At 36.8% G+C, this 24,592-nt stretch overlaps 4 protein-coding genes across 4 annotated transcripts; 2 read left to right on the plus strand and 2 right to left on the minus strand.

The window, feature by feature from the left end:
- Positions 1–1,398: 1,398 nt before the first annotated feature.
- On the plus strand, positions 1,399–2,634 carry LOC21385697 (RING-H2 finger protein ATL46). Its single transcript, XM_010109147.2, has one exon. The coding sequence runs from the start codon at positions 1,469–1,471 to the stop codon at positions 2,582–2,584; it is 1,116 nt and encodes a 371-aa protein (XP_010107449.1). The 5' UTR covers positions 1,399–1,468; the 3' UTR covers positions 2,585–2,634.
- A 3,200-nt stretch (positions 2,635–5,834) lies between these two features.
- On the plus strand, positions 5,835–10,145 carry LOC21385698 (RNA-dependent RNA polymerase 2). Its single transcript, XM_010109148.2, has 4 exons — positions 5,835–6,420; positions 6,772–8,663; positions 9,051–9,201; positions 9,282–10,145. The coding sequence occupies exons 1-4, from the start codon at positions 5,884–5,886 to the stop codon at positions 10,047–10,049; spliced, it is 3,348 nt and encodes a 1,115-aa protein (XP_010107450.1). The 5' UTR covers positions 5,835–5,883; the 3' UTR covers positions 10,050–10,145.
- A 1,086-nt stretch (positions 10,146–11,231) lies between these two features.
- On the minus strand, positions 11,232–12,184 carry LOC21385699. Its single transcript, XM_010109149.2, has one exon. The coding sequence runs from the start codon at positions 12,088–12,090 to the stop codon at positions 11,587–11,589; it is 504 nt and encodes a 167-aa protein (XP_010107451.1). The 5' UTR covers positions 12,091–12,184; the 3' UTR covers positions 11,232–11,586.
- Positions 12,185–19,875: 7,691 nt separating this feature from the next.
- LOC21385702 (protein NUCLEAR FUSION DEFECTIVE 2) lies at positions 19,876–21,820 on the minus strand. The gene is made up of 3 exons (XM_010109152.2): positions 21,592–21,820; positions 21,391–21,482; positions 19,876–20,548 (listed from the first exon to the last, which is right to left on the minus strand). Exons 1-3 carry the CDS (start codon positions 21,658–21,660, stop codon positions 20,143–20,145), a joined length of 567 nt encoding a protein of 188 aa, XP_010107454.1. The 5' UTR covers positions 21,661–21,820; the 3' UTR covers positions 19,876–20,142.
- Positions 21,821–24,592: the final 2,772 nt, after the last annotated feature.

The raw sequence follows: 24,592 nt of genomic DNA on the forward strand, positions 1-24,592 counted from the left end.
CTTTGCATGCAAATATGACTCTCAACCAAAATTGTCCCTTGCCTACTTATTCTCATTATTTTTGTAGTGATAGGGATCTTCTTTTGTTAAGGCCAATTAAGGTATATTGTCTCGACCTATCAGTAGACTAAACCCTTTTAACCGTAAAATTGAATTTTGAGTTTTTAGCACAATTGCCCTTGAACTTGTCATAGTTTAGTGAATTGCTCCCTAAATTTTTAATTTTAGCAACTTTCCTTCTGAACTTGTAAATTTGTTACAATGTGTCTCATTTAAATAAATTTACTCAAATTTGTTATTAGATTTAAGGGATTAAAAGTTGAGATATTGAAAGATTTGTATTACATTTGCATTATAATGTTAAAATTTTTTACTAAACATGCTTTTTGACGCTTTTTGACACTAATTTAACACAATCACCGTCAAAATGAGACATATTATAATAATTTTATAAATTAAAAAGATAACTTACTAAAATTAAAAATTTAAGGTGTAATTTACTAAATCGCGATAAATTTAAAGGACAAATGTATTAAAAACCTTTAAATTTTCAACATCAGATTTGTGAATATCCACGTTAAAATGACACATTGTATAACAGAAGAGTGCTCCTGGAGTTAAAAGTTCATCTCACGGCTAAAAAAAATCTAGTAGTAGAACAAAAACAGGTGTCTGCTGTAGACATTTCCGAACTGTTAATAAAAATCAAAGTGCCTTTCCTTTTTCTCATTAGTATGCTAGGAATAGTGGAAAGTTTCCTTGATTAGACCGGCAAATTAACAGGGTAATAATGATTAAAATGGTAATCATTTTTTATTAATCTCGATGAATAAGGAAGTGTGACATACCACTGTGGACAATGTTAATTGTGGTGTGGTGGACCTCACAATTATTCTTCCACTATTTTCCTCGCGATTTTTTTTTCTCTTTTTCGTCCTTGTGCAGCTTTTTCAGTGTGTGTAGGCATAAAAATCATCAGAAACACAAAAGAAAAAAAGGAAAAAAAAAAAAAGATAAAAGATAAAAAGGGTCTAAAGAGCTCAGTCCTTGGAGCTCAGATGAGAAGGGCCAAGTAGCTTTCTACTAATTTGTGCCGTGTCTGGTGGACAACTGAGCTCTCTCTCTCTCTCTCTGAGCTGGTCCTGTTTGTTGTGACCAAAAATCTTTGCAATTAGGCCCTTTTAGAATGTCAACTTGTATGTTGTTTTGCCATTATCAAAATCAGATAACCTGCGCATTTGTATGCATAACATTATAGCAATCCAATTGAAAAGGAAAACAAAAATCAAAACCAGTACCCATCACCAAACAAAGAACCCAATATTGTTTCATGTCTATTCTTCATATCAGAAGGTAAGTTTCCTTCTTACTGTTTCTCTTGAATCTGAGAAACTAGTTTGAACACATTTCTCGCTTATCTACAGCAAAATTTTGTCATTTTAGCATTGTTGTTTTTGTATCTCCTGACATGTCAAGAGTTCCAAATAAACTTGATCAAAAAGATGGCAGATTTGTTTCCCCTAATGCTATACCTCCTTCATTACAAATTCCTTCTGGTACTGCTATTAATGAACAAGTAGTACCAACCTCACCACCTTCATCTCTTAGCAAAATCAGTCCAATACTTGTTTTGGTCATAATTTTTCTAGCATTTATCTTCTTCATATCTGGTGTTCTACACTTACTCTTTAAATTTTTCATCAAAAGGGCCTCTTCTTCACCAATCTATCAATCCAATATTAGGCTCCCAGAAACCGCATCCGGTTCTCATGTTCTCCAAAGACAGCTTAGACAGCTCTTTAGATTACATGACTCAGGCCTAGACCAAGCTGTTATAGATGCTTTGCCTGTGTTTTGTTACAAAGACATTGTTGGTTTAAAGGAGCCGTTTGATTGCGCCGTCTGTCTATGCGAATTCTCCGAACGCGACGATCTCAGATTGCTTCCTGCTTGCAGCCATGCTTTCCACATTGATTGCATTGGCACATGGCTGCTATCAAACTCAACATGCCCACTTTGCAGGCATACCCTTTTGGTGTCTGACATTTTTTCGGAGAATCCAATGCTGAACTTTGAGGATCATGTTGAGATCTCAAGTGGGTTGTCAAGTGATGGAGAAAACAGGCAGCCAAATAACAGGAAATCATTGGCTAATGTGGATCAGGAAGGCAGTTTTGGTGGTGTTAGGAGAGTGTTTTCTGTGAGACTTGGGAAATTCAGGAGCTTAAATGGTGGGGCAGAAAGTGCGGGAGAGACTAGTAGGTGTAATTTGGATGCTAGAAGATGTTACTCAATGGGGACATTTCAGTATGTGGTTGGTAATTCTGATTTGCAAGTGACTCTAAGCCGCGCAACAAGCGGAGATCGCCGCGGAAAGTTTTCAGTTGGTTCGGATTTGGAGGGGAAGAAAATCAGTGGAAGGCAAAAGGGTGAGAGCTTCTCAGTCTCCAAGATCTGGCTTTGGTCTAAAAACAGCAGATTCCCAAGCTGTTCTGATACTGATATAAGTCTGCCAACCTCTCTTAATGTCAGTTTTTCAAACAATAATCAAACTCCAAATGCAAGGATGTCATATAACTTGTGAGTATATAGATGAGATCAGTGGTTTCTTGGTCATCAGTCTATATACATACCAAAGGCTAAAATTGTATGTTATTTAGGCCTTTTTTTTTAAGTCTCTTTTTTTTTTTGTCTCTACTATACTCCAAATTCCATTTTGTTCACTGATTTCCATAATGTCCCGTTACGCATTAAAAACAGGTTCCGAGACATTTTGAAAATCAATGACCAAAATGGAATTGGACCGGATCAAAAATAAAATTAACATTAGAAGCATTTTATTTAGTTTGTTTTCTTTCATTCTTTTTCCCCCCTTACTTATAAGAGAATTCTGCAATGCAATTTTTACATTTTGATTATTATTATTATTATTATTCTGTTTCTCCTTATAAGAGAAATCTTCAATGCAATTTTTGTTTTCAATTATAAGTTAGTTCAATTCAAAAGAATAATAATGCTATGGACACTAACTCAAATTCTAACTATTGTGTATCAACTGCTGCTGCGGTATGTGAGTTGTTATTTTTATATTAATAGATGTTTAAAACATTATCACGTCAATTAATAATAAGATATTGCATTTACTTATAAAAAAAGACGACAACTCACATGCTACATCAATTAGTATATAAAAGTTAACCTGAGATTTGAGTTAGTGTCCTTAACATTGCACTTAAAACAAAGGAAAATTTGAAGATACAAATAGAGAAAAAAAAGGTGAGAGATTGCTGCATTGTAATTTTAGTTAAAAATTATGGTTGAATTTACGTCCCCGTCACTGGTCGCAAAAGCACATTCAATTTGAAAGTAATATTTGAAGCTTCCAGATAGTAGATTGGCAGAGAATCCAAATAGATCGGTAGAACCAAGCATAAGCAGTAATCACACTGCAATTGGCGTGCAGTACTTTTGTAAGATTGGATAACCATTTGAGAGAGGTATGTTAGATTTTTTTTAACTATTAAATTTGTATATTTTTTAATTTTTATGTAATTTATGTAGATTTGATGAATAAAAAAATTAACCTATCAGTATGTTAATTATGTTAACGTACAAAAGAAGGTCCCTAAAGCATTTTACACAAAAATAAAATTTCGAAGAATTCAGATATAAGGCAAATGATGTTAAGCGACAGACTAATTGACATTAGTATATCGATATACGAAAACCATGCAAAGCAATAATAATAATATCAACAAAGAATATCAATTGAAATGAAAAATACGATAAAAGCGCAATTAGAGGAATGAGAGTTAGGAGCAAGAATTTGTAATACAACTAAAATAAATACGACATACCCTGAAAATGGCATCATTTGTTTGGCACAGGGCATAACAAACAGGAAACGACAATCATATCAAAATACGACAAACGATTAGAAAGATGAATTGCATAAGCGACAAAAAAAGTGATAAACGATAATGGTCTCAATAAATGACATAATCTTGGATGGTTACAACTAATTAATTACACCACTAGAATAAAAACGACGACTGTTGACAATAGCCTCATCAAACGCCAACGAAAGCAACGTAATACAGCATTAGGATGAGAAACGACAACAAATTCAAAACACCATCCGTGCGTAAGTTTGTAGTCTCATTAGTCTAATAGGCGTTTGGTTCATATGTTCATAACCATTTTTGAAATTTAATTTTTTTTATGAGAAAAAAACACTCTAAAGAATCAACAATCATAATTCAAAATCAGAGACGAACCCTTAAAACAAACTTCCCATAAAAAATCCATATCAATTGGAAAATGCCAAAAAGTAACACATCTCGTCAATATGAACCGATGACATTTATCACAATAGATTACGCATAATATACAATAATAAATCAAAAACGAGGCGAAGCTAGTAAATTTATTCAAAGAGTGTAGTGAATCTGGTAAATACTTCACCGGTTCGAGTTTGAATATGGTAAATATTGTATTTAACAGTAAATACTTCACTAACAATTTCTAATCTGCTAAATATTGTGTTTACCAATAAATACGGTATTTAACGATCGAACCGGTCACTAGATTTTTGAATAAAAATGGTAAATATAGTATTTACTAATAAATATGATATATGATATTTACTAGTAAATACAGTATTTACTGGTAAATACGATATTTACTGGTAAATACGGTATTTTCTAGTAAATATAGTATTAAACGGTCGCTGGTGTCGATACTTGAATTTTCAGATAAATATGATATATATTAATAAATACGGCATTTACCGGTAAATACAATGCCAAACGGTCACCGGAGTCGGTGGCTTGATTTTTAGGTAAATATGATATTTACTAATAAATACAATATTTATTGGTAAATATGGTATTTACTTGTAAATACAACGTTAAGCTATCGTCAGAGTTGGTGGTCAGCTTTTCGGGTAACTATGGTATTTATTAGTAAATACGGTATTAAATGGTAAATACTATATTTACCGATAAATACAATATTAAATAATCGTCAGAAACACAGTCACTAAAAACGGCCATCGGTCACTGAAAAATGTCACCAGTGGCCGGAGCTGATCGATGGAGCCGGCTACCGACTACGGGTCACGTGAGCTGGCCGCCAGTCTCGACCATATGAACTTTACTATAATCTACTTAATTTAAAAAATATGCTATAATTTACTACTTTTAAAAAATAGATATTTAAAGAAAGAGTGAGGTGAAAACTGAAATTTAATAATATTTTTAAATTTTTAATAATATTTAAAACTTAAAATATTAAATTATGTTATAATTTATTATTTTAAAAAATAGGTTATAATTCACTTTAACAAATTATGTTATTTTCTTCCTTATCCTATTTTTGCACCATCCTCAAACTTTTATCAATTACTATCCTCAAAGTTTAGGCACTAACGATTGCCAATTACAATTTTTTTAATTAAAAAATAACAATAATAATAAGACGTCAGCTCCGTTTAGTACTTAGATTCGTTCCCTGATTTAAATTATGGTTCGTGATTCGCTACAATATTTTCTCTCATAAAAAATACACGTAAATCAAAAATAATTCTAATCACGTGATTTAAATCCATGAACTAAACGCCACCTTAATTTTATTGATTAGAATCATAATTTATTATTTTAATTTTTAAAATTTAAATTTTTTATAAAAAAAAATATTATAAAAAATTAAAAACTATAATGCAGAATACAGACGAACCTCGAAACAAACGTCACATAAGTCTTCTTCAATCTTCAGTGTTGCTGTTTCTATAGTCAAAATAAACCTATTGGACCATTCGCTTTGACCTTTTTCTCATAATCTTTCTCAGTTCTCACTCTCTCTCTCTCTCTCTCTCTCTCAACAATGGGAGCGATGGTCGAAAGACCGACGGTTCGGGTCACAAACATCCCTCAAACCGCCATAGCCACGGACCTCCAGACTTTCCTAGAGTCAAAGCTCGGCCCGAACTCGGTCTTCGCCGTCGAAATCTCCACCGAGCGCAAGAACTGGAAGTCACGCGGCTTCGGGCGCGTCCAGTTCACCTCCCTCGCCGCCAAATTGGTGGCCCAGGCCCTCTCCCTCTCCAACAACTTCGTCTTCCGGTCCCGCAACCTCGGAATCTTCGACACCCACGACGACATCGTCGCGCTCCCCGTCGATCCGAAGCTCCGCCTCGAGGACGGCGTTTTGCATGCGGGATTCATGATCAGGGACGACCGAATGGCAGTGCTGCAGTCCTGGGAGGGCGTGCGGGCGTGGGCCATGCCCGAGAGGAATCGGGTCGAGTTCTGGGTCTGGTCGGACGAGGATTGTTACAAGCTCGAGGTTGCTTTCGAGGATGTTTTGGAGACTGTTGGGTACTGTTTGGATGATGGGAAACTTTATGCTTTTCTCTTGCAGGTAATGTCATACGTCCACAAATTCAAAACTTTTCTTCCTTTGATTTTTAATTTCTTTTTTTTTTTGGGTAGAATTTATATGTAAATTTTGTTTCTTTGTTGCTGAACTGAAAACGACCAAAGATCTTTCGTCTATACTTTAGCTGAGAAAAAAAAAACAGTGATTTTAAACATTTTTTGTAGAATTTTTATATAAATTTTCAATTTAAGTTGAAAACTCAAATTAGCGAAAGAAACGGGGTTATCTTCATTTTGTTTCGTTTTGTTTCTTTTTTTGTTTTTTTTGTTTTTTTTGTTTTTTTTTGTTTCATGTTGAACTTAATATCTTAAGATTACACTGTTTTTTTCTCAGCTAAAGTATGGACCAAAGATCTACAAGAGAATTTCTAGGCCTTCAAAATTCGTTGCTGATCGTTATCACATTTGCAAGGAAGATTTTGAGTTTCATTGGGTGCGTACTACTGATTTTTTAGAGTCGAAATCGATTGGACACTCAACGTCTCTTTGCTGGGACGCAAAGGAAGACTTTCTATCTTCAGATACTTTTAGAAGTTTCCCTTATTATAGAGAAGGTATGAAAGATCTAATCTTGGAGGACAGTGATGAGTTCTGTTCGGTATCTGAAACAGTTCCGCTCATAAAATGTCCGGCAGGCAGCAATTTGTCGTATGAGATCCTTTTCCAGCTGAATTCCCTTGTTCATATGCAGAAGATTAGTTTTGCTTCCGCAGATGCTGATCTCATCGAGTATTTCGGCAGTTTAAATATCGACACTGCAAATGCAGTTATTCAGAAGCTGCACAAGCTTAAGTCCACTTGTTACGATCCTCTCTCGCTTGCTAAGACTTATGCACACATCTTAGAGAAAAACACAAAAAATCCTTCTTCAGCCATCAAGAGATTAACAGAGAATAGTCTGATGAGTTGTCATAGAGCCTTAATTACTCCATCAAAGATCTATTGCATGGGTCCTGAGCTGGAAACTTCGAACTACGTTGTGAAAAACTTTGCAGCATATGCTTCTGATTTCTTGAGAGTTACTTTTGTCGAAGAAGATTGGGGTAAGCTTCATCCACACGTGGTTTCCACAAGTATTGAGCAAGGTATATTCGCGAAACCTTATAGAACCGGGATATATGATCGAATACTGTCTATTCTTCGAAATGGGATTTTGATTGGAGCTAAAAGGTATGAGTTTTTGGCGTTCTCTGCTAGTCAGCTCCGATCAAGTGCAGTTTGGATGTTCGCTTCTAATGATAATGTGAAGGCAGAAGATATTAGAGAGTGGATGGGCTGCTTCAACAAAATCCGTAGCGTGTCCAAATGTGCAGCGAGGATGGGTCAGTTGTTCAGTTCTTCTAGGCAAACTCTTATTGTTCCCACACAAGACTTAGAGATCATTCCTGATGTTGAGGTTACAACTGATGGTATTGACTACTGTTTCTCTGATGGTATTGGGAAAATCTCCTCATCTTTTGCCAGGCAAGTTGCACAAAAGTGTGGGTTAAAAGAAACCCCTTCAGCGTTTCAAATTCGCTACGGTGGATATAAAGGGGTGATTGCTGTCAATCGTAGTTCCTTCAGGAAGCTATCTCTTCGTAGCAGCATGCTTAAATTTGAATCAAGTAACCGGATGCTTAATGTAACGAAATGGAGCGGCTCCATGCCCTGCTATTTGAATCGGGAAATCGTTTCTCTTTTGTCTTCGTTGGGCGTGAAGGATGAATCATTTCTCGCATTGCTACGCGAACAATTGCTCCTTCTTGGGAAAATGCGGACAAATAGAGAGGCAGCACTTAATGTCTTGGAGAATTTGAATGGATCTGATTCTTCTAACATCCTGGTAAAGATGTTGCTTCAAGGTTATGAGCCAAATGCAGAGCCTTACCTTTCTATGATGATTCAGTCATATTACGAGAATCAGTTGTCTGATCTAAAAACAAGATGCCGAATATTCGTCCCAAAGGGTAAGGTGCTGATCGGATGCTTGGACGAAACTGGGATATTAGAGTATGGCCAGGTTTATGTCCGATTAACCATGAAGAAAGCAGAGCTAGAAGCAGGGAATCAGAGTTTCTTTAGGAAGGTGGATGATGAAACATCTATTGTGGTGGGGAAGGTGGTTGTCACAAAAAACCCTTGTCTTCATCCGGGCGACGTCAGGGTCCTTGAGGCTGTCTACGACGCCAAATTAGAGGAAGAAGGCTTGGTGGATTGCCTTGTCTTTCCTCAAAAAGGCGAAAGGTATAAATCTTGTTTATTCTTAAAAAAGCTTATGTACTCTTTATAAGTATCGCCAATCTAATATTTATAAAGCAGAAGCAGAGTTGAGGAGTGAAATTTCATTGTAAGGAGAGTTTCTGATTGAGAAGGATAAAAAGCTTTAAGTTCATTTGTTACTTCTTAATGAGCAACTCATTTAGTACCCTCGTCAGCAGCTTGCCATTAAATCATTTACATTTCCATTTATTTTGGCTTAGTTTCTCATCCGATCATCTTTGTGAACATTTCTTGTCCAAGAGGAAACTATGATTGATTCCTCAGTCGACTTTTTTGTGTCCTTAAATGATGTTTATGCAATATATAGCGTTCGAGTGGATTTTTCATCATGGTTAAGAACTTTTTCCACAGGCCTCATCCTAATGAATGCTCTGGTGGCGATCTTGATGGGGACTTGTTTTTCATTAGTTGGGACACTAATCTCATCCCACCTCGAACGACAGCCCCCATGGACTACATTGGACGGAGACCTCGTATAATGGATCATGATGTTACCCTAGAGGTAATCTCATAACAGAATATGATTGAACTGATTACAGAAACTATAACATTTCGGTCAGTTGACTTTGCTTGGATTTGCAGGAAATTCAGAAATTTTTTGTTGATTACATGATCAATGACACCTTAGGCGGCATCTCTACTGCACATTTAATTCACGCAGACCGCGAACCAGAAAAAGCCTTCAGCGAAAATTGCCTGCAGTTGGCAACATTGCACTCCATGGCCGTCGACTTTGCAAAGACTGGTGCACCAGCCGAAATGCCAAGGGCCTTACGACCAAGAGATTATCCGGATTTCATGGAGAGGCTAGACAGACCCATGTACGTCTCCAACGGGGCATTGGGGAAACTCTACCGTGCAACAGTAGAGTCAGAATCGCAGGGAAGTTCAAACTTGGTTTGGTCGGAGAAGACTGCTGAAGCAGCCTATGACCGTGATTTGGAAGTAAATGGCTTCGAGGAATTCATTGCGCTTGCAGAGAGCCATAGAGACATGTACATTGATAAGATGAATGGCATAATGAATTACTACGAATTGGAGAGTGAGGACGAGGTATTGACGGGGAACCTCCGAAAGCGTGCGGCCTATTTGCAGCGCGACAATAGAAGGTACTTCGAAGTTAAGGATCGGATTCTGCTGGCAGTGAAGAGCCTACAGAGGGAAGCCAAAGGGTGGTTTGAGGGCAGCTGCGAAGCGATGGAACAGCAGAAGATGGCCTCAGCATGGTATCATGTGACTTACCACCCGAATTATTACCAGAAAAGCATCAATTGCTTGAGCTTTCCTTGGATCAAAGGTGACATTTTGCTCAACATAAAGTCTATAAATAGCCAAAGAAATAGCACTTAAAAGACCAAATCATGTATATAGTCCAATCACTTGGTAATTTCTTACGTGGCAGTTTGACCATTGTTCTGTTAATTAACTTAACCATTGGTGATTTTAATTCTAAGTTTTGTTATTGGTCTGGATCTACTAGCGTGTTCAGAATTACTGAATTAGCCACCTTAATTTTACTCTACAGTCTACACCAGCAAGAGCAATAAATCACAAAATATAATTTAAAAAAATAAGATTTTTGACGGTCCACCTTTAATTAGGCTCCACAATTTAATAATCATAAATATTGATGTATTATTTACAAATAATTTGTTGATGAAAGAAAATAACTAGGAGGAAAACCCGTTAGTGGGTTTAAACGAAAATTATATTATAGATGCTAAAACTGTATAGCAAGTTAATCCATAATGGTTATATAGACCTCGTTTATTTTACCGATTTGAGTTTAAAATACTAATTTTGTTACAGTAAAAAAACTTTAAAAAATAATTATATTTAATTTTTTTATTACAGTAAAAAACTCTTATATAAAGTTACATCTCAATTTAAATTAAAACTCGAATAATCGAACTAAAGTCCATAAAATATAGCTATTAAGATATTTTTCTTCTTTTCATTTAATTTTTTTATTACAGTAAAAAACTCTTATATAAAATTACATCTCAATTTAAATTAAAACTCGAATCATCGAACTAAAGTCCATAAAATATAGCTATTAAGATATTTTTCTTCTTTTGTCCAACATGCACTCCATTGTCATTACCTAACAAAAAGAACCAATAAAGAAAAACCAAAGAAAAAAAAATCTAACAAAATAAATATTGATACATCACAGTGGACTGCTGAAAAATATCACAATTGGCAAGCACAAAAAGCGATTAATAAGCTTTTCGCTAAAAAGAAAAAAAAAGATTAATAAGTTGTCACATCTCTATCAAACAAAAATAAAACAAAAGAGAGAAGAAGAAATGGATGCATTTAAGCGCAATCCCTATCTCTAATCTAATAATTTCTTAATACAAATGATAAAGGTTTGCTGATAAGGCACGAAAAGAGTAGGGCCCATTGCCCACAACCTTTTTTGACTATTTCAACAAAACGACACTAAACAGAAATACTTGTAAATTTACATTAATATTTTTGACAACTTAATTATCATCATCAATAATTAACCAAACGAAAACCCTCATCAATTTTAATACAAACTTTTTTACTCAAAAAGAAAAAAAAAAATACAAATACAAATACAAACTTGCAACTATAACATTCTTATCCTCATCTCTTTCCTTTCCCTATCTTTTGTACAGTAAGTACACCACCAATCTCTGGAAACAAAATCATTAAAATTGAATTAAAAAATAATAATATCTATATAACAACAAAATAATAATAATAATAATAATAATAATAATAATAACAGTAATAAAAGTCTAAATGCGCCGTCACATGACGTCACCGGGTCAACCCTCCAGCTCAGAACGGCGGACATTCCAGCGCACAATTAGCCGTTGCCCGTTGGCACCAGCGGCGCAAGTTAGCTCCCCTTTCACGCGAACACCGCCACGTCATTACTACGCGGCCCTATGGCCACCGGCTGAACCGGCGGCGGACCCGAAACTGTGCCGTATCGGGTCGAGAAGTCACGAAAACCGGCGTAATCGTCCTCCTCGGAATTACCGTTATGCACCAGACCTTCGTCGAAATTGAGGGAGTAACTCAAGGGGTCGTACTGGAATTTCCCGTGCCGATTTCCTCCGCTTCTGTTCCGATTAAATCTCCGGATGAAGGTCTTCCACTTCGGACCAGCGACGATCTCCGACCACTCGCGGAGCTTCTTGAAGGCTCTGATTCCGCGGTTCCACCAGTGGTCGCCCTGTGCGGTCTGGATTCGCTCCCACCAGGCCAATCCGACGGCGGCGGAGGATCGCCGTGAGCCGATGCAAGGGAAGCAAAAACCACACCGCGTATTGGCCAGTAGAGCGTTGCTTCGGCCTTCGCCGAATGATTCCGGATCGTCTCTGCGGTTCATCTCCGGGTCTTGCACCGCCATAAAACAGGTTTCGTAGTGAGAGAACGGGGATAAGTTTCTCTCTCTATCTCCTCTCGTTTCTCCCTCTCTCTCTGAACTCTCTCAATTCCGTGACATTTACATAAACGTGTTGAGAAACGAAAGGCTGTAACGGATACAAGCGGTGACCGGGAAATACCGGTTTCGATGTTTTTCTTTTGCGGAACTCAGCAAAGTTTGCAACTCCTGGGAAAATACCAACCTGTGCTTCCGGTAACCCTGGGTGGGGTAACGAAGAAGGAAGGGTATATTCGTTATTGAACATGTCGTTTTGGGCCATTTTGGGCCCTTGATAGAGGCGATGATCAGGTGCTTCACGGTTGTAGGGAAGTACAGTAGGATGACAGGCAGGGGTGGACCCGGGGCCCCGGGTTACGTGTTAATGTAATCAACCAGGTAGTTGGTGCCTGGTGGGGGCTAGTAATTTTAAATGAATGCTGATTAGGGAATCTAGGAATCAAAGGGTCCCACAAGTCCAACTACGTTTTCTGTTCCCGCTGAAGAAGGGTTTCTGACATCGAAGCTTAAGCTTGCTAATTCACACTTGGAATCTTCTAATTCCATTTTCCAAAGTGTTTTATGGAGGATACATAGGCCGTTCACTTCACCAATTTAAATTTAGAATTCGAGTTTTATTACAGTAAAAAGCTCTCACAAACAATCACATATAACTTTTTTACTATAGTAAAAAGCTCTCACATAAAATTACATCTCAACTCAAATTATAAATTCGAATCAACGAAGTGAACGGACCCATAATAATTACCCATCAAATAAAAAACGAACTTTTTTTTAAGAAAAAAAAAACACTTTTCTTATTTTGGATTTTGGCCGTAGGTACGAATTTTCCTTCATGTTTGTTTGTTCTTATTACATAATAATCAAAGCAAGTGAAAAAAAAAAAAAAAAAAAAAAAACCCCTTCATTGGTGGCAATGGTGACTATATCTATGATATTGATGGTTGTTGGCATGCTTTGGAGAGTAGTTGTTTTGTTTTTTATGAAGCTTCTAAAGGGCTGCACGCTTTGATCAAAGATTGGCACCGAGAGCGTGTGTCTTCCACGCGTCGAGGGATTGGTGGTTCATCTGTTACATTTTTTAGTTCCATGTTGTATTGCTCGTTTAATCCCTCCCAATTTGGAGTCTGTTTTATCATCGAAGGCTTTACTTGTGTGGTTTTAAAAATTTTTATGTCTTTACTACTTACTTCATTCTAATAAAAGTGTCGTTGAATTCGCCATTTAGGGGGAGTTGTATGTGTAGTACACTAGATTTGTTTCTTTACAATATAGTGACTGGCCTTAGTGTCATTGATCTCTTGATCTCGACCGTTTAGAAATTTCCATTGATAACGCGTTGTTGAAAGAGCTATATATGTCCTCGTTACTCTTTTTTTTTTTGGTTAATAAGAAGATTTCATTAAAGCCAAAAAGGCAAAAGCAAAGACAACAGACAAACAAACAAGAGATGAGAAAGGAGAGCACAACTACCACCTAACCCACTCTACAACATCCGATAAAACAGAAGAAGGCAAATAAGAAACATCCACAATCCCCAAAACAAACGAAGCTAGACAACCATTTCGCTAAATTATGTGCAACAAAATTATAAGATCTAGGAGTCAGCGAATAACGAGGTCCTGCGGGATGAGGTGCTTCCTACAGATATCCTCCATAATCAATCTTCCACACCAGTTCGGGACTAGCTCCGAGAGAGCATTAGCCACTGCCTTACAATCCGTTTCAATGACAATAAGGACAGCTGACAGACCTTCGCTTGGACAAGAACTTCCTGTAGAGCTAAGAATTCGAGAGTCTCCGCATCATTTAGGTTGAATCTAGCTGAGAAGCACCGAAGAGTCTACGAGTTACAGTTCCGGACAACAACCGATTTGACTGCATCATCAAGACCAAGCGCAACATCAATATTCAACTTCACCCACCCTACTGGAGGAGGCAACCAAGAAGTAGACTCAGCAACAGCTACTTGGGTGGCCAAAAAGACCGCTTTGGCGTTAAGGAACAATGCAGCAACATTGGCAGCCACACTGGTAGGGTTAGCAGAGCAATCTTCGTGGAGGACCTTATTACGAGTCAACCAAATCTGGTCAAATAAGATACTAGCAAAGAGAAGGAATTCATCCTTGTTAACACCTTCCCAATCTAAATCCACACTAATGTTAAAGAAAGCAGCCATAGACTCAGCGTGGATGAAGTCTATCCGGATCTCCCAACCAGAAGAAAACCACAAACTCTTGGCGAATTTGCAGTACAGGAAGAGGTGAGTAGCTGTCTAAGTCTCCACACCATAAAGAGGGCAAGAAGGGTCAATATCAATAATCCTACGAGCAACTGGCCGCATAGGAAGAACATCCCAAATCAGTTGCCACCACAGAAGGCTGTGCCTTTGAAGCACTTTAGCAGGCCAGACCTTCCAATTAACCGTGCCCACAAACGCACCACTCCAATCACCATCCGCCGCCAACCTGTAGGCTGATTTAAGACTAGATTCACCATAAGTTTCCCTTGTCCAGATCCATCTCGGTTCCCCTAACCTTAGAATAGGGATGGAGAGAATAGCTCTCGCAGAAGCTCTATCAAAAGCTGCTTTAATAAGCTACACATTCCAAGTCCCAGGGGTAAGAATCAAATCCTTCACCTCCTGCAAAGTAGGAGCACAAGAACGCATTGCAGAATTAGGATGGTGGCCAGGAAGGTTAGGAACCCAAGCATCATCCCAGATACTAATGACCTCCCCGTTACCAACTCTTCGACACACCCCTAAGGATAACGTTGGAATATTCTGAACAACCATTTTCTAAAACGCCGAGTCACTTAGCTTAGCCACAATATTAAGCATGTCTCAACCCCTCTCGTACTTAGCAAGAATAACAGAAGACCAGAGAGTGTCATTATGATTCAACAACTTCCAACCTCATTTGACAGCGAGGGCATTACTGAAGTCTTCCATCCGGCGCATGCTTAGACCCCCTGAAAGTCTTGGTCTACAAATAAAGGCCCAGCTCTTTCAACAAATGCCTCTTCTATCCGAAGGAGAATTCCACCAAAACCTTCGAAAAATACCATCAAGCTCCCTACAAACCTTCATAGGAATAGGTTTGGTCGTCATTTGATAAACATGCATAGTTTGAGCAACCGCTTGGATGAGCGTTAATCTACTAGCTTTAGACAAAACCCTCGCCTTCCAGCCCAAGACCTTAGCATTCACTTTCTCAATAACTTCCTTCTACTTGGAGCTGCGAGCTTTGGAATCAAACATCTTAACTCCCAAATACTTAGCATCCAGCTGCATACGAGGCATATTTAGTAAAGAGCTCAGCCTAACGCACACCTCATCAGGAATATTAGGGTTGAAATGAACATGAGATTTATCCTTAAGTTTATGTCCAGACTAAGTAGAGTACTTCTCCAGAATTCTCATTGCACTCGCCAAATTCTCTTCCATGGCACAGCCAAAAATAACAAGATCATCCGCAAAAAAGAGGTGTGAAAGCTCATGACCAGACCTCCCAATTTTGAAGCCCTTGAACCGATTATCATGACATTCCCTTTCAAACAATCTACTCAGAAGTTCACTGCAAAGAATGAACAAGTAAGCGGATAAAGGGTCCCCTTGACCCAAGCCTTTACCCAGGGAGAAATCATCAAAGCACTGCCATTCAACAGAACTGACATTTCAGTACTTGCAACACAAGACAAAATTCTGTTCATGAATCTTTACGGAAACCCAAAATTACGCATCATGGCCTCAAGAAAATTCCAGGAGACCCGATCGTACGCCTTCTCCATGTCAGCCTTAATAAAAAAATAGCCTCTCTTCCCTAATATTCCATATGCATAAGTCTTCACTTTGTTGCAAGAATTTCCATCATTCCATTCTTCACTTCCACCTATATGTGCTCTAAATCTGCCTGACATTTCCCATCATTAACATTTTTATGTGCTCGTTATTTGGTGTGCCTATTTGATTTTCAATAGTCAAAATTCAATATATGTTTCCCCCTTTGTCTAAATTTATTTGTGAATCCGATCTTTGTTTTGAGTTCGCGTCAATGTTAGTGTTTGTATCTCTTTATTCTTCAATGCAATTTTCCTTTTTTGTTTAAAAAAATCCCTTTTGATTAGGGTTGTACATAAACCTGAACAACCCGCAAACCCAACACACTTCATTCCAACCCAACCCAAAAAAGGCAACTTATCGCATTATTTTTTTATTTTTCAGCCCACTAAATGTCTAGCCCGAGGTGTTTGAGACGGTTTGTAAATTGGACCTATAATAACCCGCATACCCCAACCCAACCCGCACAAACATACCTGATAAGGAGCCTATGAATGTTGACTAATAAGGATGGTTGTTGTTGCAGTACTTGTTTTGGATTGATTTGAATTAAGCCTCTAATTTATGTTTGATGTTGGATGGACTACTTTGCTTCATGTTTGATGTTAGATTGAACTTTGAATTGTTATCTATTTGATGATGGACTAATCAGTATTATTTTTATTTGATGATAAATTTTGAATGTTAAAATTATGTTTGATTATCCGTATTATTTCTATTTTGATGATCAGTATTATTTGATGATGAACTTTGAATGTTAGAGTTCTTATTTCTATTTGATGATGAACTTTGAATATTAGATTGAACTTTGATTTTTTGAATGATGAACCCGACCACCCAACCCCGCCCCTACCCAACTCAAACATCATTGGGTTGTGAAATTTTTCTAACATCGTTAGAGTATGTGCAACCCACGCCTCTTAAAGCGGAGTAAAAAAAAAACTCTATCCCGCACTAACTTAACCAATATTCACCCAACCCTGCCCCTACCCAACTCAAACATCATTGGGTTGTGAAATTTTTCTAACATCGTTAGAGTATGTGCAACCCACGCCTTTTAAAGCGGAGTAAAAAAAAAACTCTATCCCGCACTAACTTAACCAATATACAGCCCTACTTTTGATGATTGGCCTTCGGCCCTTCTAATAAACTCTTTATCCCCTTTAGCGGAAAGATAAATTCCACTTTATTAACCCACGAACATTATATATGGACCTCAAATTGGATGGGAAGATTTGTCATCTGCTGAATACTGAGAAAAACAAAAAGTTATGTGATTGCAAGTTCAGAAGAAAAAAATGTGTACTAGTACCTTTATTCACACAAAAAAAAAAACAAATAAACAAATAAACAAAAAAACAAAAAAAAACAAATAAACGTATAGATCACTGACCTTAAAAAAATTGCAATTAGTGACCATGCAACTAATTGTCGTGTAAGCAATAATTTGGTATTGTTATGTCAATCATCATGACAATTGACAGCACTGCACATGAAATAATCAAAATACTATTAATCAAGCTAACATCGCTTGTATTAACGTTGCATAGATAAACACAACGCTAACCAGCTCAATTGTAATAAACCACGTGTTGAACTAGCAAATACAACGGACCGTTTAATTTACTAATTCCGAGTTTTTATTTAGAATTGATATGTGATTTTATATGAGTACGTTTAGTAGAGGGATTCATTTTCTGATTCGAATCATGATTCGTAGTTCGCTACAGTATTTTCTCTCACAAAAAATACACGTAAATTGAAAATAGTTCGAATCACATGGTTTGAATCCTCTAACCAAACGTCCTCAAAAACTTTTTACTATAACAAAAAAATTAAATATTACTGTTACTGAGAGCTTTTTACTACAACAAAAATTAAATTATAAACTCAAATCGGTGAAATAAACGGAGCCTTACAATAAATATTTTCCTTGTTATACAATACGCAGCTTAACTATGTAAATAAACAGGAAAAATTTGTACGAAAATAGTAGGAAATAGGCCAATATGAAAAGCTTAAGAAAGTATATAGGCCAATTTTTAGTTATAAAAATTAATAGGCCATAACTTGTCAAGTTATGGTTCATAACCAGATAAGTTATGGACAAACTTATCAAGTTATGGTTTATAGCCAGATAAGTTACAGACAAAAACCGTGAATTATGAACAATAACTTGTCAAATTATGGTTCATAACCAGACAAGTTATGAATGAAAACAATAATTTGACCTATTTATTAACTTATGTAAACTATTGACCTATTAATTTTAATTCATCTCAAGTCTTGACCTATTTTCCTCTTTCTCTCAAATTTGTATATAGATATATTAAACACGCCACATTAATCAAATTTCTATACTTATAAATAATCACAACAGAAATGTAACTATCGAAAATTCGTCGTTTACATATATAGCTCGAATAAAATTATATGGCTCGAATAGAATCTTTATTTACATTGGACCGGTAGCTACTTACCATGTTTTAAGTTCCTCTGACTTTCATCTGTGATTTGAGTGTTACTTCTATATTTGACTTGGACATGCAACATTAAACTATCTGGTAGAGTTGGATGAATGAAAGAACTTGGAGATATTTTGTAAAAGACGAGAGAATATTAGGTTGTTTGGTGGATAGAAAACTAGGATTAGGAGGAGGGAAAACAAAAAAAAAGAAATATGAAAAATTTACGATGCAACCATTTTTTTAATCCTTATATAACTATGGAAAGAAAAGCCGAGATTAATATATATATATGTGTGTGTGTGTGTACACACATTATATACAGCAAGCCGCCCTATTCATACACTATTTTCTATTATCTTTTCTTCGCTTCTACCAACTACAACAGAAAAACTCTCCCCATCTGATTTATTTACCTCACTTTTACATTCTCCTTAATTTTCCATCCCTCTCACCGAACACTGAATGTTTGTTGCCAAACAGCAGTAGAAAACTTAGGTTGAAATGTCATTTTACAATAGGATTATTTTCTATTATCCCCAATCTACAACTCCAAATTGCAACCAGACAATATTGGCTGGTATGATGAAAAAGCTACTCATTTTTCCCTTTATGTAACGTTGCTTAACCTCCAAACAATGTGATTGGTGACCAATACCAAATTTTCCAACCACGGACATACAAGTCAATTTTCAGGTCAGAAACAGTTTGTGCATATGGGTTGAAGTGTTCAAAATGGGCAAGATTGTGCAGTAGTGCAGGTCATAATTTTCTTAACAAATTTCTCCAATCATTGTTAGGGAAAAAGAAAAGTTCATGGACGGTGGATGTGGAAAGAAGAAAGCTTGAGGAGTATAATTGAAGCAACCTAATAGATAAATAACTCTCTCTGAAACAATACCAAACCGGCCTTTATTTTTACACAATGGGTTGCTATAACTCTGGGTTTTAGGTTTATTTATCAGAGCAAATCTAGCTCAAAGTTGCTTGCTTCAAGTATATTAGGGCTCTTCTCATATTCTCTTCTTGAAACAGCAACCATGGGGCTGAAGGATTCTGATCATTAGCTACATTTCATCGGCTGGCGGGGGTTGGCCAGGTTTCCTAAGCAATCTCAGCTAAGTTAAAGTAACGCTCAAATTCCTAAACAAATTATAGTTAAAATTCCTCAAGAATCCTGAGAATCAAAAAACTGTTTCTCTACTTTACTACTATACTACCGTGCCTTAACCTGATCACAAGCTACAATATCAATCAGAATTCTGGTTACTTATCTGGTGATTATCTTCTACCAATTATAAGCCTAACTGACAATCTACTACTAGGACTGGATTTGTAGCAAGGCAAACAAATATCAATTGTATAATCATAGATAGAACAGAGAAAGTTGCGACGAAAGATTATAGTATCAACTATTGCATATGAAATGAGAGTTAGCATTCCTCGAGTAGTAAGGACCCATTAGGGCTGACTTCTCATATACTCTATTATTGCAAGGAGACCTCAAACGACATTAGAATCCCATGCAAAGGGTATTCTTCAATTCAAAACATCAAGTACACATAACTATTAAAGCCAAGTTTTTTGCACAAACAATATCAACCAGAAATACTACTGTTTTTGCTACCAGGTCAAACACCTTAGCTAAGAGTTAGTAACATAGCAGGAACTCTACTAATGCAAAGTAGCACATAGGAGAAAATTCACCATTTACGACGCGAGAGCCCCTCCAGCTTTCGCATCATGAACGGCCCAGAAAAAGCTTCCGGCATCATCAGACTTTCCGGTATCAAGAGCTATAGCACCAAAGATTGCTCTGAAAGCGCCACAAACCACGGAAGGAGCAGAAGAATCGGTCTTGGGAGATACCCTAACCATGTTCTGCAACCCCAGCCTCGTACCATCAACGGCACAGGAGGTCTCCACCTTAGAGATTTCTGTGAGTCGAAGGCTCAAATCCTTGGAGGAGATGTCAATATCCCTTTGGAGATAGTACATAGAGGCAGATGTTTGGATGATACTGGCGCCGAGCAAGCTCAATGCTCGGTTGTTCTCTTCTGAGAAAGAGGAGTGGGTCATCGCGCGCCGAAGAAGACCAATGCTTGTGAAATTGTAGCTGTAAAAACACAATATAGCAAAAAAGGTTTCATTTTGGATTGTACAAGACCTGACTTGTTAAAGAAAAATGTCATTTCCATTTCCTTAAGAGTTTCATGGGAAACAGACAAAGCTGATGATCTAGATTGAGACATGAAAAGTGGAGGGCAAAATAAGAAAGAAGATACACCAAAATTCTTCTTATGAAGACTTTGTAGAAGCAAAAGTTTTCACTTGGCTTTCTAGAGAATAATCAAATTATAACCACTTTTCTCTCTCTTTTTCCCCTACTTCACCGAATCCAAACGAAGATTGGCCCAGATTATAAAACCCATTAAAATGACTGATTTGCTTCTTAAGGATTTCCCAGAGTAAAACAAAGAAGAATTACTTCTTGAAAGAAAATAGTGTATATTCCTATAGTTTCGCAGGAACCAAATTAAGCTGATGATCCACACTATAAAGACATGAGAAACCGACGCGGAGAAAAAACACCCAATTGGCTTATGAAGGATTTCTAGAGCAAAAGGTTTCATCTTGGTTATTGAGATTAAACATAAAAGAACTGACGTCTTTATAAATTAAGGTATATATGTGTTTGTGTATGTATGTATAGACATAAACAGTATAATATATATGCATGTATGTATGGATTTCTAAGTTTAGCGATATGGTGATAGTGAAAAGAGAAAAAAAAAATAGTATTTCCCTTTTTCCTACAGTTTCACAAAAACCAAACTAAGATAATGATCCAGATTAGGAAACACATTAAACGCCCAATTTGCTTCTTCATGATTTCCCAGAGTAAAATAAAGAAGAATCACAAATAAATACACGAGAAACAAGAGGAAAAAGAAATACCCGATTCGCTTCTGAAGGATTTCTAGAGCCGCCGAAAATGGCGACGAAGAGAATCCGAAGCTTCTGTGGCGAAGCTCAAACGCTGACATTCCCTGAGCAAAACGGCGAATAAACTCCATTAAAATGTACATGATGAGCTAAAAAGGGAGACGAGAAACCGGCGGAAATTAGAGAGGAAAGTTTTGAACTTTTTGAGAAAACCTGGATTTGAGGAAGGATTGCCATGGCGGAAATGGCGAAGAAGATCGTGAAGCAACGGATCAGAAGCATTTTTTTTTTTTTTTTTGTCGACTGGCGAAGTGGAAGGAGTGAGAAAAAAACCTAGAGTTACAGAGAAAACTTTCCCTTGAGTTCTGAGAGACGAACTCGAGAGTAGCGCCAATAGCTTTCCCTTGGGACCTCTTTGTACGGGCGATCCATGCATGCGACGTGTGTAACGTAACAGTTCACCATATATAAATAAAATCCTGAGCTTTTGAAAATTTAGCCCATTATTTTGACAATTTACTCTTCGAACTTTTAAAATAATTACATTGTGGCTCGTTTTATCCATTTCGTGTTAATTTTTGTCAAATTTAAAGGATTAAGAGTTGAAAAGTTAATTAAGACCTCGTTCGCTTCGCTGATTCGAGTTTAAAATTTGAGTTTTGTTACAGTAAAAAGCTCTCACAAACAGTCACATCTAACTTTTTTGCTACAGTAAAAAGCTCTCACATAAAATTACATCTCAACTCGAATTCTAAACTCGAATAATCGAAACGAACGAGGCCTAAATTTGTATTACAGTTTGAATCGAGATATTATAATTTTTGTTGGAACGTGCTTTTTCATCACAAATTTAATACAATCACATTACAACAGTTTAGTAAGTTAAGGAGCAAATTATTAAAATTAAAAATTTTAAGGATAAATTGTTAAAATCCTAAAAGTTCAAAAGGAAAATGTCTAAAATACCTTAAAATCCTGGTCTATCTAATCATATAATAAACAATGTTATTTGATATTAACAGTGTCATACACCACTCACTAATAAAAAATGAGTCTCACAATATGAGACCTACATGAGGGGCTAATAGTATGGGAGCTATGTTTATTACAAGCATAGCTGCATTGATGTCGAATTTGAGACAAAATGGAATTGGGCTATTGGCTCATTTGGGCATGTCATTTAGGACATCCCTAGTGCTAGAAGTAAGGGTCGGCAGGCTTGCCCGATGCCCGAATTTTCCAGGCTCAGGGGGCGGGGACCCATGGTCGCCCGTCCAAGCACTAGGGTAGGCTCAGGCTCGGGCTGCCTAAGAAACAGCTACACGGCGAAAGCTCGCCGTTGATTTGTCTCTCCCAACCGTCGACCGCCGTTTTTTTTTTTCAATTTTTTTTCATCCGGCCCAAAGTTAAGCCCGAATGCATGAAGCCCGTGTAACGGCTAGTTTTTCAAATTTTACACCCGACCCGACCTATTACCTGAAAGTCCGACCACCAACGGCTCTTTTTTTTTTTTTTTTTTTTTTTTTTCTCTTTTAAAGCCTTTTTTTTTTTTTTTTTTTTTTTTTTACCTTTGCCTAATTTTTGGTCCGAACTCACCCGAACCCAACCCACCGAGACCAAAAATAACCGTTGGATCCAAATTTGGGAAAAAAAATCAATTTTTAACCCAAAAATTTCTCTATAAATACCCCTATCCCTCAAACATTTTCCTCACCCAAACTCTCTCAATCTCTCAAATCTCTCTCATAATTTTTCTAAAAAACTATCACAATATCCTAAAGCTCTCTTTCTCAAATCGCTATTCTTTTTTATAATAGATTCTTTTGGTTATGGACTTATGGTGGTATTCCTATTGATGCCGAACAAAATATGAAAGAATGGCAATTTCTTAATTTTAACACAAAATAACTTAATAATTATTTATATACATATACAATTAATAAATATTAGTATATTATATATAATATATATACAATATTATAAAAATTAAAAGATATAATAAAATAATATTTTTTTCAAGCACTTCGGGTGGACTCGGGCAGCCAAAACCAGGCCCGCGGCCCATCCATGAGCCTTCTCGTGCTCGGGTAGACGGATTCAGGTGTCAGGCTCAACTTCAGTTTTTTCAGGCGGTCACGGACAGCCCATCGAAAGTTTCAATACTAGACATCCCTACTCTCTTGAAGTCTCGTCCCTAATTTTGTGGCTCACGCGTGGCACATTAGAGGCACATGTCGTTGGTTTAATGGTGCATCGAAAATGCTTCACCCCTCACTTAATGCCCGACTTTTCTTATTATTTTCGACATTGATGGTCATCTCTCTGTTAGAAGTTTTGAAGGTCTTATTTTTTGTTGTTTTTTCTTCTCTTTTTTTCTATTGAGTTTGGTTTGGGATGTTTATAATAAGGGTTGTTCTTGTCTTATCTTACTTATATTAGGTTTGCATGTGTTTGTCGCGTGGATCTACTCTTTTACCCTTTTTAATGTATGGTCATGGTGTTATGATATTCTCTATATCAGTTAATTATTGTTTCCATAACTATAAAGGCTCAGTAAAAAAAAAAATGAAAAAAAAAAAATCATGCATGAGCTCTATTTGTGGTGCACCTCTTCAGGTAATTTCCCTTTGTAAAATTCGGTACACAATATCACATTTTCAGCGGTTCATTCAAGTTTACAGGCGGAACCAATTATTTGTCAATGTTGTGCTTCATGTAGTATTTTTATGCTACGCAATATATTTATCCTTTCAAGAAAAAATATCGGCCTACACTTAACGAATCGTGTGAGGTTTGGTGGCTGCCAATTTTCCTTGCATCTCTTTAGGAGAATCATTTGGTAACCTATGAAAAAATACATTAGTACTATCAAATCTTTATCAAATTCCATTAAGAAGACACTACCAGCCTAATTTAAAGGCTTAGGTTTCATTCGCTTCACAGATTCGAGTTGAGATATGACATTTTTTTAAAGTTTTTAATTGTAGTAGAAAAAGTTAGATGTGACATTTTCTAAGAGCTTTTAACTGTAAAATTCTAAAACTGAAAACTCAAATTGGTAAAATGAACAGGCTTTAAAGATTGTGACTCACTCTTACCAATCTTCCTCATGTATTCAGCTACCTTTCAGGAATGGAACATGTCACATACTGCTACGAGCGTCCAAATTTCCGCTGCATAAAATACCAAGCTTATTTTATATATATATATATAT

The sequence above is a fragment of the Morus notabilis genome, unplaced genomic scaffold, assembly GCF_000414095.1.
Source record: "Morus notabilis unplaced genomic scaffold, ASM41409v2 Scaffold2335, whole genome shotgun sequence".
NCBI classification, from domain to species: domain Eukaryota; kingdom Viridiplantae; phylum Streptophyta; class Magnoliopsida; order Rosales; family Moraceae; genus Morus; species Morus notabilis.

What these genes read in the sequence shown, in the direction of transcription:
- LOC21385697 (XM_010109147.2), top strand. Translation starts at nt 1,469, where the DNA reads ATGTCAAGAGTTCCAAATAAACTTGATCAAAAAGATGGCAGATTTGTT.
- LOC21385698 (XM_010109148.2), top strand. Translation starts at nt 5,884, where the DNA reads ATGGGAGCGATGGTCGAAAGACCGACGGTTCGGGTCACAAACATCCCT. An exon ending in TTTCCTCAAAAAGGCGAAAG is followed by an intron (nt 8,664 to 9,050) that starts GTATAAATCTTG and finishes CTTTTTCCACAG; the next exon opens with GCCTCATCCTAATGAATGCT. An exon ending in ATCATGATGTTACCCTAGAG is followed by an intron (nt 9,202 to 9,281) that starts GTAATCTCATAA and finishes TTGGATTTGCAG; the next exon opens with GAAATTCAGAAATTTTTTGT.
- LOC21385699 (XM_010109149.2), bottom strand. Translation starts at nt 12,090, where the DNA reads ATGGCGGTGCAAGACCCGGAGATGAACCGCAGAGACGATCCGGAATCA.
- LOC21385702 (XM_010109152.2), bottom strand. Translation starts at nt 21,660, where the DNA reads ATGCTTCTGATCCGTTGCTTCACGATCTTCTTCGCCATTTCCGCCATG. An exon ending in CAATCCTTCCTCAAATCCAG is followed by an intron (nt 21,483 to 21,591) that starts GTTTTCTCAAAA and finishes CGTTTTGCTCAG; the next exon opens with GGAATGTCAGCGTTTGAGCT. An exon ending in ATCCTTCAGAAGCGAATCGG is followed by an intron (nt 20,549 to 21,390) that starts GTATTTCTTTTT and finishes GTGTTTTTACAG; the next exon opens with CTACAATTTCACAAGCATTG.